The sequence below is a fragment of the Gorilla gorilla genome, chromosome 13 (genome assembly GCF_029281585.2).
Source record: "Gorilla gorilla gorilla isolate KB3781 chromosome 13, NHGRI_mGorGor1-v2.1_pri, whole genome shotgun sequence".
Classification (NCBI taxonomy): Eukaryota; Metazoa; Chordata; class Mammalia; order Primates; family Hominidae; genus Gorilla; species Gorilla gorilla.
In genome coordinates this window covers 84,882,210-84,895,091 of record NC_073237.2, presented here as the reverse complement: position 1 = coordinate 84,895,091, position 12,882 = coordinate 84,882,210, and the positions used below count along the sequence as shown (strand labels likewise).

Sequence of the window (12,882 nt, the reverse complement as noted above, 5' to 3'; positions counted from 1 at the left end):
ACACATATACACACATAAGGTATTATCTCAAAAGTATGCATGCCTAGATCTAACATAACCACTGGCTAGCATGATCTCATTACAGATAGTCCCAAAATATGTACAAACTCATGTTTGCCACATTCCTGCTTCAGGTGACTCAAAGTGGTTGTCCTCTACCCCTGTACCAGTGGTGGTGAGTGTGTAACATGGTATGTTAGTAATAGGAGCTTGTTGTGCACCTCAACTGTGTATAGGCAGAAAAAACTACTAGTCAATAGCAACTTAAGCCCTACTATTACTATTAAGCATCAGGTCATCAGCTTTCTGAGTTTATTTTAATTCAATCAACTCAAAATTTTCCAAGTTAATGAAAGAAGGACTGATCCGTGAAATACATGTTATCAATAATCACACAGGTATATAGTTTTATATAATATCTACTTCAAGTTAAAAAGAAATGTGTAACTATTCAATTTCACCCATTCCCGTGCCCAAATAATTCTGCCTGTACAAGCTTAACTAATAAAAATAAACTAGACAATTTTCTCTTAAACTGAAGTCCAGACTAGCTTATATCAATGCACTATAGAAACATTACTTGTCTAGAAAACATATAATCTTAAAACTGAAGTTTGTAACAATGTAATATTAAAAATTATTGAAATATCAAACTACTTTTTTTCTGGTTTATTATTAGCAATTGAAAAATCTACATAGAATGTTTATAAATAATACACCTGGCTCTTGATATCAGGAAAAAATCTTCATTTCACCTTAAAACCCTGGCTTCTTGGATGCAAGCTGAAGGCCAAAACCAAGATAACAGATGCTGATATACGCCAAGAACAAAAAGAGCTGAAAGGAATTCCCTTCCCACAGTTTTATGGGTATAAAGCTCTCATTTCGTACACCATGAATAAAAGTGATTAATATCTGACATATAACACAAACAAGTTTTAAAGAAACTATTGTAGGTTGTAACAGTTAAAACTAAAATTATATATTTTCTAAATAGAAATAATTTACTCTAGACTGATAACATATATCTAGCTAAGTCAGACGGGAACAGGCCATAAGAGACAATAAGGAGTACTCGCCGCAGAAGGGAAGCTTCTCCCCTGGGGGTGAAAAACTAAGCAAGGGGGTCTGAACCTAACCAAGGAGACTGGGAGGAGATTCACAGGGTTAAGTACAAGAGTGTAAGGCCAGAAAACCCAGGTCTGCCTAAGCCCCTTGGGACTGTGCAAAAACCCAGCAAACCTTCCTTCCAGAAAGACAAAGCCCTTCTGAGTACACAATCCTTACTGACCAGGACAGGACCACAGGGTGAGGAAAGCAGGATTCAGGCAGAAATGAGGGTGGCAGGTCTCAGAAAGTATGACAGAGGTGGCTACCCAGAGAGGTCTTAAGCTAGGAAAGCCTTCTTGGAATCCTCTCATTTACATGGGTCTGGAAGCATCATGGTTGGACAACATACGAAAGTATCTCGAGGAGGAAAAAGACTAACAATGTGACAGATGTTCTGACAGGTAGGAGCAGGCCTCAAAAACAGACTCATTAAGTAGATGAAAACTACTATCTAACACTGAGCAAATGACAGAAGCCATGAAATAGAAACTGTGATGATTAATTTTATGTGTCAACTTAACTGTGCCACAGAGTGCCTAGATTAAACACTGTTCGTGGGTGTGTCTGTGCATCTGAATCAGCAGACTGAACAAAGAAGATGCCATCACCAACGTGGGTGGCCATAATCCATTCTGTCAAGGGCTTGAATAGAACAAAAGGTAGAGGAGGGAGGAATTTACCCCTTTTTCTTCCTGCTGGCCTGCCTGAGCTGGAACATCAGTCTTCTCCTGCCCTTGGACTGGAACTGACACCACTGGGTCCCCTGGTTCTAGACCTGCAGAATGAATTCCACTTCCAGCTTTCCCGAGGCTTGGCTTACAGACAGCACTCCACGGGACTTCTCAGTCTTCAAAATAGCATAAAACAATTTCCTCATAATAAATCTCCTTCATATTTTATCTATTTCCCAACGCTTCTATTTCCCTGGAGAACCCTAATGTAAGAACATATATCAGAAACAGAAAAGATGAGAAATGAGATCGCTAGACAAGAGAAGATGTAAGAACTACCAGACAAAGTAAAGAATCAATAATTTGACATTTTTTTTCAGAAATTAAGACTAGAAGAACATGAGAAGAAACAGACACCACGGGAGCATGTGAGGAAAGTGGATGATGAAAAGGGGACAGACGGGGACAAAAGTAAAAAGAATTAAGAGATGGTAACAAATATTCCAACTTCTGTGTAACAGAAGAACCTAAAAACTAAAATAAAAGTTCACAGAAGAGAGTACTAAAAATCGTAGTTGAAGAAAACGTTCCTGAAACAAAACACTTGAATGTACTAATGCACCCCAAAGGAAAACCCAGAATGACTGGCGCTAAGGCATATCCAAGTCAAATAAACGAATTTTAAAGAAAATAACACCCTTTGGGCATTTACACAAAAGGAACAAATCATGTGTAAGGGATAGACTCAGAATTTGACAGCAACACTCTATGCCAGAAGGCAACAGAGTAATAAACTTAAGGTTCTCAAGGAAAAGAAAATGTGAGCCAAGGATTTGTTCATCAGCCAAGAAGGTACACTGACCTTCCAGTATAAAGGCCGCAAACAAAACTGTAACGAACATGTCAGAAGGCAGGGGATACTGTTCTTATAAAGTTACATGACAATGAGCTTCAGATAATCAAGGAACTCACAGAAAAGGTTCAGTACAGCACTGAGAGAAAGCAATGAATACATTTAACTGTAGAACAAATGGCAGCAAGGAGAGACAATAGTGTGTAACCGTTATCTGTTCTGATATTTCAAATTTAACACAACTCTCAAAAACAGGAGGAAAGAATATGCAAAGCAGAATAAGTATAGTGAGTGTCTTATAAACTTAGATCAATAAAGAATTAAAATTAGGATTGTAGAGAGAAAGGAGATGACAAAGAGCTAAATTCAGTATTGTTCACAGTAAGGAACCAATATATATATATATAACATAAAAATAAACAAAAAGTCTGTAACTTTACTACTCAGAGGTAGAAGAAAGTTGACTTCTAGACATCTGCATAATCTCTAGGAATATACAGTAACATCGAATTGGCCTCTACGGGAAAACAGCTGGTGAAGGAGATTACATTTCCACTTTAGAATACAAGAATCCTTTGTAGCAATACTTTTTTTCTTAAACTGACAACCAGTTACGTATCTTCTTTTGATTTCTAAGCCAAAGATCCAATGAGTTACTCCCCGTACAGGATCAGGCTTTCTTCATACTTAGTGCAAAGGCTAAGGTTAGTTCCCAAACCTCACTAAGGATAGAATTCAGTCATGTGTCCCATTTTGTAATTTACACAGACATTCCATGATTACTAACAAAATTATAAGCAAATACAGCATCTTCACCCATATGGTGGTTAACTTTGTGTGTCAATTTGGTTACACCACAGTAGTCAGATATGTGGTCAAACACTACTCTAGATGTCTCTGTGAAAGCATTTTTTAGCTGGAATGAACATTTGGATCGCAGACTATGAGCACAGCAGACTGCCCTCATAATGTTGGTGGACCTCATCCAAGAAAAAAACTGGCCTCCTCGGAGGAGGAAGGAATTCTGCCTCCAGACTGGCTGTTTGTGCTGCAGCTTCAACTCTTCCCTGGGACTCTAGATGGCTGGCCTACCCTATAGATTTTGAACTTGTTCAGTCCCAACTGCACTAGCCAATTCCTTAATATAAATCTTCCCCGCTTCCCTCCCCATGTGTTTTTCTCTCTCTCTCTAGAGGCATGAAATTTTCTACCCTTGATTTTCAAGAAAACCAACATAAACGTGACCTATGACAGCAGAATTTTTCGTTGTTGCTGCTCCCTCCTACACCTGTTAGCAGCATTCCTCTGTAAATGGCAATTATCTGCAGTTGCTCCTGATAATGGCTACAATCACATTTCAAAATAAGCAGTTTTCATACTAGACACCTCCAAGGAGCAAATAAGGTCTCCTCCCTCTTGAGCATTATACAAGGGGCTTGTATCTGGCCAAGAGTCCTCCTCAAACTGGACCCGGGGTCCTTTAATTCTGAGAATGCATATTCCTCCCTTTTGAACTGATTTTATTTCCTCATCTTCTTATTAAGAGTTAGCTTTTGCTGTGGTAAATGATACTATGAGTCTCATATTTAACATCTTGTTCTGTGTTGTCTACCTGTCTTCTGTTTTCATTTCCTCACTTTCCTCTCTTCCTTCATCTGTGCCACTAGAATGATTGAAGTTTCTTTTCACTAAATAAAGCTTCTAATGCAAATGATGTACCTTGCTTCTAGTCTTCCAACAATTATCTTTAACTTTCCATATATTATACCTAAACTTTCATTTTTCTATTAAAATCTGTGATTAATCAAAACCTATACTTTTCATCCCCCAAGAAAAAATCCTTAGTAAAAGAAAAACTTAAAACCTTACCTGGCTAATTCTACTGCATTGCTGAAATGTAGACTTTTGTTACAAATTGGTATTTTTCATTTTGCTACTATCTTAGTAACTTTTTAATTTAGAAACAAGAAAGGTTTTTTGGTTGCTTTTTGCGTAGTATTTTCACATTTTTTTTCTCATGTATATTCTGTCTTTCTAGATACATCCTCTGGTAATTCTTTCAGGTAAAGTTCAGGAATACAAACTTGCTAGATTTTTGCAAGCCTCAAATTATTATTTTGCCCTTATCCCTGAATTGCCTGTGTATACAAATCAGGTTCAAAGTCTTTTTCCCCTCAGTACTTTGAGAGAAAAAAAAAAACTTTCATTTTATCATCTAAAATTACAGACAATAGAAGCCAATCTGATCCTCGTTCCTCTGAGGGGCAATTTTCTCTTCAAGGTGTTTTATTTTATTTATTATTATTTTTTGAGGGAGTCTCACTCAGTCACCCAGGCTGGAGTATAGTGGTGCGATCTCAGCTCACTGCAACCTCCACCTCCCAGGTTCACGTGATTCTCGTGCCTCAGCCTCCCTAGTAGCTGGGATTACAGGTGTGCACCACCACACCCGACTAATTTTTCCATTTTTAGTAGAGACAGGGTTTCACCATGTTGGTCAGGCTGGCTCAAACTCCTGGCCTCAAGTGATCCGCCCCACCTCAGTCTCCCAAAGTGCTGGGTCTTCAAGGTGTTTTAGAATTTTCTTTGTTCCTAGATTCTAAAATGTCACAAAGACTTGTGACATGTGTTTTTAATTATCCCTCACAAGAAGTTGGTCAACCTAGAGAGAGCAAGGCAAAATTATCACCCATTTGTAGTCTGGATTATTCTCCTCCTCCACCCGCTTTTGAAATGTCATCAGACAAATGTTAGCACTTCTAGATCAATTCTCCATGATTCAACTGCCCTGTCGTACTTTTCATCTTGAAGAAATTTTTAGCTCAATTGTTAGTGAATTAAGTAAACTCTACTTTCAGCCTATTGAATATCTTGCATAATATTTTTAATGTCTTTGTCATATCTCGAATGGTTTTTCTTTTTAATGAACATGCTTTCTGATATCTGAAGATAAGTTTCATTTTTTCCTGATTCTTCTAGGAACTCTTTAGGATCAAGTCTCCTCTGTTTTCTACACACACATGGTGATTCCTGGCTTGTTCTTCTGTTTTGACTAGTGACTGTCTTTTATGCATTTAGTGCTCTAAGATGCCTCATGATTCTTGGTGTTCGTATTTGTAGATGCAAGTCAAGATGAAGTGGCATTTGTAGATACAATGTATGTCTTCAGCTCAAGTCAGACTCTCTGGCCTCTGAGCAGTAAATGCAGGTTCTGATGACAGAAGCCACAACCCTGGTAGCTGCACAGAGGCTAAGAAGTGACATGTATCTTTAAATCAAGAGGAGGTAAGCTGAGCATCTTCTGTTCCAATGCCAATTCTGTACAATCAATTTTCTTACCCTTTTAATATTTGGTAACTGTACTCAAGCCATTCTATTGTCCAGCCCTTACTATCTCTGATCCTGGCAGTATTCTAAATCTAGTTTATTTACTTGTTGGCACCAGAGTTCCTCAGTGGAGTCTTGACATAAACTTGTTCCTATCTGCTTGAGATCTAGAAATTTCTTAGTGTTCTGGTCTGCCAGTAGGATGACCTTTTTATATTAACAGTAACAAAAACTTAGAATTTTGATAATTTCATCATAATTTTAGTACAAATTATGATGAAGTACTATTTTCTATCTGTGTATAAAATGAATAAAACCTTTCTAGTGATTAGTTTGGCAATATCTGACCAAAGCCTTACCATTTGGAGTTTCCATTGTTCCGTGAGTCCACATCTACAAATTTATCAAAAGAAAATAATAATGGATGTGCACAAAGATATTGCTAATACGGGAAACTAAACAAAATGTTTAACAATAGGCCCCATTAATTTAAAAGCTCAGAGCGTTATCTCTATGATGAACTATATATGTATTAAAAATCATGAAAAAGAATTTAAAGAACTAGCGTCTTGCTTTGTTGCCCAAATTGTCCTCAAACTCCTGGGCTCAAGCAATCCTCTTGCTTTATAGCCTCCCAAGTAGCTGGAACTACGTAGGGGTGCCTGCCACCATGCCCAGCTAATGTTTAATTTTTTGTACAGACAGGGTCTCACTATGTTGCCCAGCCTGGTCTCAAACTCCTGGGCTCAAGCAATCCTCCCACCTTGGCCTCCCAAAGTGCTGGGATTAGAAGTGTGAACCACTGTACCCAGTCTTAAAAACTTTTTATTTTAAAAACCCACAAGTGTAAAAAATATGACATGAAAAATTTTTATACACAATCCTTACAGGTATGTAGGAAAAAGTTTTTTAAAATATACATTAAATTATTAACAATCTCTGGGTGATGGCATTATAAGTAAGTTTTCTTCCTCTCTGTTTACCTATGTTTTCAAAATTTTCTACAACTTAAGTATTTCACTTTTGCAGCCACACAAAACACAACTGTTTTTTCTGACACGGAGTTTCACTCTTGCTGCTCAGGCTGAAGTGCAATGGTGTGATCTCAGCTCACCGCAACCTCTGTCTCCCGGGTTCAAGCGATTCTCCTGCCTCAGCCTTCTGAGTAGCTGGGATTACAGGCATGTGCCACCACGCCTGGCTAGTTTTGTATTTTTAGTAGAGACATCATGTTGATCAGGCTGGTCTCAAACTCCCGACCTCAGGTCATCTGCCAGCCTTGGCCTCCTGAAGTGTTGGGATTACAGGTGTGAGCCACCGCGCTCGGCAGAACACAATTTTTAATTACTGCTACATTAACGCAATGCGTATACTAATTCGGCAAGAAATTATATATAAAAACAGATTTGCATATTTTAAGGATGGCAATTCCTACATTTATTTCTATTGCCTTTTTGTGATTCAAGAGCAATTCTTTCAGAATGTAATTTTATTGTTTCCAAAAGAAGGATTAAAGAATATCTGTTATAGATACTATTTCTGTCCAATTTCTTTAAAGGCAAAGGAAACAACGGTAATTTTCCCCTCAAGGCTGAAGGCAAAAAACGAGTAATTAGAATAATATACTAATTGCTAAAATCATGAGTCCAGCTTTCCAGTTGTGGGGCTTGAATGCACAAGCTGCTCAGCAGCCAAAGTTCACAAGGAAGAGTATTTAAACAAACCTAGACTGTGCTCACTACTAAGAGCACTGAAATATGGAAGCTGTTAATAAATTTCAGTTCTTCCAACTAGTACCTACTTAAGACAGGTTTAGATACACTAAGAATATCTGATGTTTGATGTAGATTATTGAAGCTAGGTGAAGAATGCCAAGATTTATGATACACTACTCTATATTTTTATGTATATTTAAAATTGCCCACAGTAAAAAGTTATTTATATATTGAACAAGTTCCTAAAAGAAATTTTAATTTCTAATCACCTATTTGGAGTTCTAAAAAATAAAATAAAATAAACACTATTAATAACAAAAGTTAAAGCTTACTTACATAAGTTGAAATAGTGTATATAAAAGCAAACTATTAGGAATTACTAGAAAGGGAATAAAATGATCAAACACCCTTTGGTCATATCTGGATCATTCAGTCTAAGAATATCCCAAATAGAGAAAAGTGATTAGCAACTTAAATGTGATTTAAAATGAAGGTTCTTTGAATATAGTGATTTTTATTTAAATACTCTCTCAATATATGTATTGTTAAAAGCCCTTCAATCTCTTATATTTTCTTGGGAAAGAGTCTAAAATATTCTTACTCTCATTTACCAGTTAGTAACATCCCCTCACAGAGCAATACTGTAAAACAAATACCAACATACTTCATTCAACCTAGGACATCTTGAAATGCAGCCAGAATTAAACATCTATAACCTCTTTTCTTGTTTCGTAACTCCAGAAGCTATTTCTTGAAACAATTCCAGAAAAAAATAAAACAACTGAAAGGTATTTAGCATCATTAGGGATAAACTGGTATCTGTGTAATGGCTAAAAAAAACTTTTCTTGTAGTTTGAATTTGAGTTTATGGTGAACAATTACAAAGCACTGCAATGACCTTTCATTGCCATAATTTAGTGTACTAATTTCCAACCACAATTTAACTTAGTTCTCCGATGTGCTTAAGATACTGCGGGCGCGGTGGCTCCTGCCTGTAATCCCAGCACTTTGAGAGGCCAAGGCGGATGGATCACCTGAGGTCGGGAGTTTGAGACCAGCCTGACCAACATGGAGAAACCCTGTCTCTACTAAAAATACAAAATCGGTCGGGCGTGGTGGCGCATGCCTGTAATCCCAGCTACTCGGAAAGCTGAGGCGGAAGAATCGCTTGAACCCAGGAGGCGGAGGTTGTGGTGAGCCAACTGCACTCCAGTCTGGGCAACAAGAGCAAAACTCCATCTCGAAAAAAAAAAAAAAAAAAAGATACCATTCCAACAATGATTTAAGGCCAGTGCTTCTCAAACTTCAGCATGCATGTGAATCCTCTGAAGATCCTCTAATGAGATTCCCCAGACCAGCCCCCAAATCCTCTTGGATTCAGCGGCATGAAGAGGAACAAAAGAATTCCTATAAGCTCCCAAGTGCCGAACTGATGCTGCAGCCAATCCACGAACCATACCTTGGGTGGCACTGATATAGAACAAACACTATGTGTTCATGTTCCCAAAAAAGTAAACTGAGATTGTAGGAAACATTATGTACTCTTCTCAATACTTCAAAGAAGTTCTGAAAGTACCATCACTTTGTGCTGAAGTCATGTGTTGAAAAACCTTTTTAGGAGTGCAAAAGGCTTACTGGGAAAATAAAAAATTAAAAAAAAAAAAAAAGGAAGGGAAAGGGAAAGGAAAGGAAAATGACCTTTCATCTTTTTACCTAGACTCCCTTAATGGCTTGAATTAACTCCTATTCCTAACCAGCATTTAAATATCTAATCTTGGTAGCCAACATTTACAGACATCATACATGTTAAATTTTCAACAATCACAATTCTACCACATACCAGTAAATGCCTGTCATACACTGTATACTAGGTTGTAAGGATTAATTACTGATACTCTTGGTCTATTTGGTATTGTAATAAAGCAATTCTCCTACTCTGGGCTACAGTAGATTTTAGAAGAAAAGACTGGTTAAATCAAAATAACTGTCTTTTTGCAAGATGCAAACCAGAAAGAGAGAAAAAAACCTGCTTTGCAGGTAACTGTTATTCAATAAAAGTTCCATGCCAAGTACTGTCACTTCCCAGATTAAAATGTCAACAATAAAACAAGATAGACCCTAAAAAAGTCAGTTCTCCATCCACATTAGCATGTTTCCTTTCACTACTTTGTCTACACACTGCACGCACTTTGGGAATACCAGAGATGTCCACAGCAAACATTCAAACAGCTTTAGGGTCTCCAAGTGCTATTCTCATTGCTGGCATGAATGACTTACTGCAAGATGATTAAAAAGCATTCAATGTTCTGACCAACTTAAGACTGTATACACCATGGTGCACATAGATGCCCGCACCAAGAGTTACCCAGTCTTCATGTCCACGACTGAAATAACCAATTTCTGAGAAGAGAAAACAAAACCTGCAGTTCAGTAAATATGGGGTGGTACTTAATAACATGGGCTCTGGAATCAGACTGACCTATTTGAGTCCTAGCTCAATCACCTACTAGCTGGATGACCTTGGACAAGCTACTTAATCCCTCCATGCATCAGTTTCCTCATGTGCAGTAAGGGGTCACAGTTCCTACCTGACAGGGCTATCATGAAAACTACATGAGAACACACCAGGGACAAGGAGGAGTACAACGACACTTTTGTCAGTGACTAATATTTGTGTCTTATAAAATGGGAGGAAAGAAATCCCTGGAAATACCTCTATTTAGTGTTTAGTAGATTCTAGTCCACTTTCTAAGTTAGTGAAAAATATACCAAAACCCAATCACCCCTTTCAACAGTAGCATGGAATGGAAATCTATTCCCTATTCAAATTGCAGGAGGAGGGAGGGAATTTACATTTGAAAACTGAAACAAAGAACCGCTAGAAATAAATTTGTCTTAGACACTCCCCCAACTACATTTTCCCTCCAAGATGTACTTTTAGGCCGGGCACGGTGGCTCACGCCTATAATCCCAGCACTTTGGGAGGCTGAGGTAGGTGGATCACTTGAAGTCAGGAGTTCGAGACTGGCCTGGCCAACACAGTGAAACCCTGTCTATACTAAAAATACAAAAATTAGCTGGGCGTGCTACGGCACGCCTGTGGTCTCAGCTACTTAGGAAGCTGAGGCAGGAGAACCAGTTGAACCCAGGAGGTGGAGGTTGCAGTGAACCAAGATTGCACCACTGCACTCCAACCAGAGCAAGACTCCATTTCAAAAACAAACAAACAAACAAAAAAACAGATGTACTTTTAATGCAAATGTTTGTCCCAAATCACGGACAGCCCAGAAAGGTGTATCCACCAGTTTCACCCAAAACACCGCAAGGTGCTCAGCCTATAGGAAAAAAAAAAAAGCTTGCTTCTATTTTCTTAAAAAACAAAAACCCAGCTATATAATGTTTCCTGTGTGGTCTCAGTACTTCACACCAGACTCCTTGAACCTTCCTAACATCTTCAGGGACAGGTGCTATTGCTCACTCAGTGCAGTTCTGTGACTTTTCCCTCAAGCAACCAGAGGTTCTTTCTCGGGCACCCCATACTGACTTGGGAAGAGACAGAAGAAGGGCCACCGTCATTGAGCCCCAGTGTCAAGCCAGGTGGCCCTTATTCCTTGCAACTCCCGTTGAGTCAGAAGTGGAAAAAGTGAAGGGGAGAGGGATGCTATAGTTCTGTTTTTTTTTTTATATTTGGTTTCCATAAAAATTGCATTTTAGAAAGGAATCTATGCTAAAAAGCTGCAAACCTCATTGTTCTAGTCCAATACCTTGATTTTAGACAGGATTAAGCCAACCTTAGATACATTAAGGAACTTCCACAGGCCTAACAGCCAGGTTCCATCAGGCTTCCTAACTCCAAAACCAGCACCTGGGAGAGCCTGCCTCCCCACCAGGCAGCCTCTTCAAAGCTCCATGCAGCCATCCCTACTCACTCCATGTGAAAAACATTAATAATCATTATTCGTGAATGCGGAAACTTCTGTTTCAGCCTTTCCTTCTACCCATCTTCAGATTCACATTGAGAATAGGAAAACGGGACTCACAACTTTTCCTTTCCATTTCTCCCTTTTGCTAGATAGTAATATGCTCAAGGCTTCCAGTCTTCATGACAACTATGTATGCTTGTGAAAGCACTAAATTAAGGTCCCCAAATGTGGAACATACAGGATGAGAGATTTTTTCAGTTACTATGTATATGAACTTTAGGTGTTTCGTTTCTTATGCTTTAGGGAATCAAACCTATGAATTAATGAACAGTATGGCTTATCAGGATGAGGCAGATGGAATCTTATTGCACAAAACGCATTATAATAACATGCCCAAGAGCTCAAACCTATTAATATCTGAAATCCTAAGTAAATGAACTTTTAATCATAGATGATTAGAAAATACGGAAAAATGATTAGAACACACATTAATATTCTATAAGCCTTTAACTTAACTTGCAAATTCTATTTTGAATGAACTGTTCTGGTCTTGCAAAGTTAAGGTTTAACTTGCCTTTGTCCCCACTGTATTTAAGTTTTTCATCATTACCTAATATTTATGGCTTACATTTGTTTTTATTGCTATGTTTTATTTGTGGCAAGACACGGCTTACCATTTACAGTAATGACATGATAATGAGCAGAAACATATCACTGGATATGGCAAAACCATGAAGATGATGAGCACATGGATAAAATTTGAGAAACTATTAAACCTCAGAGAAACAAGAACTTATGTAGCTTACCTTCACATTTATACTTTCCAGGTAGTTTCTTAAGCTAAATATTACAAATATTTGTATTATGTATCACGTACACATTTTGGAGACTTTTGTTTCGCCCAATCACTAACAATTACTGAAGGGCATTCATCCAGCCCTTCCTTGAGAGCCAAGAGGCCTCACATCTTCTTCAGCTATTACAGTGTGGTGGCTAAGGGGCATACACTTTCAATATAAGTATTTTGGGGGAAAAATGTTTTTTAAGAGTGCCTCACGATGGTCAAGGCGTGTCTCCTCCATATTTAATAATCTATGACTAAGAAGAGTCTCACAATCAGAACAGATTGTTCAAGTGACATTTCCAGTTTGAAGTGGCATAGTTACCAGTATAGGATAGATAGTTGTGAAATCTATTAAATATAATGAAGTAAAAGTGAATATTATAATTGAAAACAATAGAATCTTAATTTTCTTTTTTGGATGTAACTATGTCACACACAA

General features: G+C 38.0%; 1 protein-coding gene across 19 annotated transcripts in view; it reads right to left on the bottom strand.

Annotated features, from left to right (window-relative positions):
* Positions 1–12,882, bottom strand: part of SPIN1 (spindlin 1) — a 90,107-nt gene that overhangs the window by 16,221 nt on the left and 61,004 nt on the right. Inside the window, exon 1 of one of the 19 annotated variants that reach the window (XM_055350918.2) lies at positions 1,791–2,033. The exons of the other annotated variants lie outside the window; for them this stretch is intronic. Coding sequence (XP_055206893.1) covers positions 1,791–1,828 — 38 coding nt within the window. The 5' untranslated portion in view covers positions 1,829–2,033. Of the gene's footprint in view, positions 1–1,790; positions 2,034–12,882 lie in introns of those variants that run through there. 19 annotated transcript variants of the gene reach the window in all.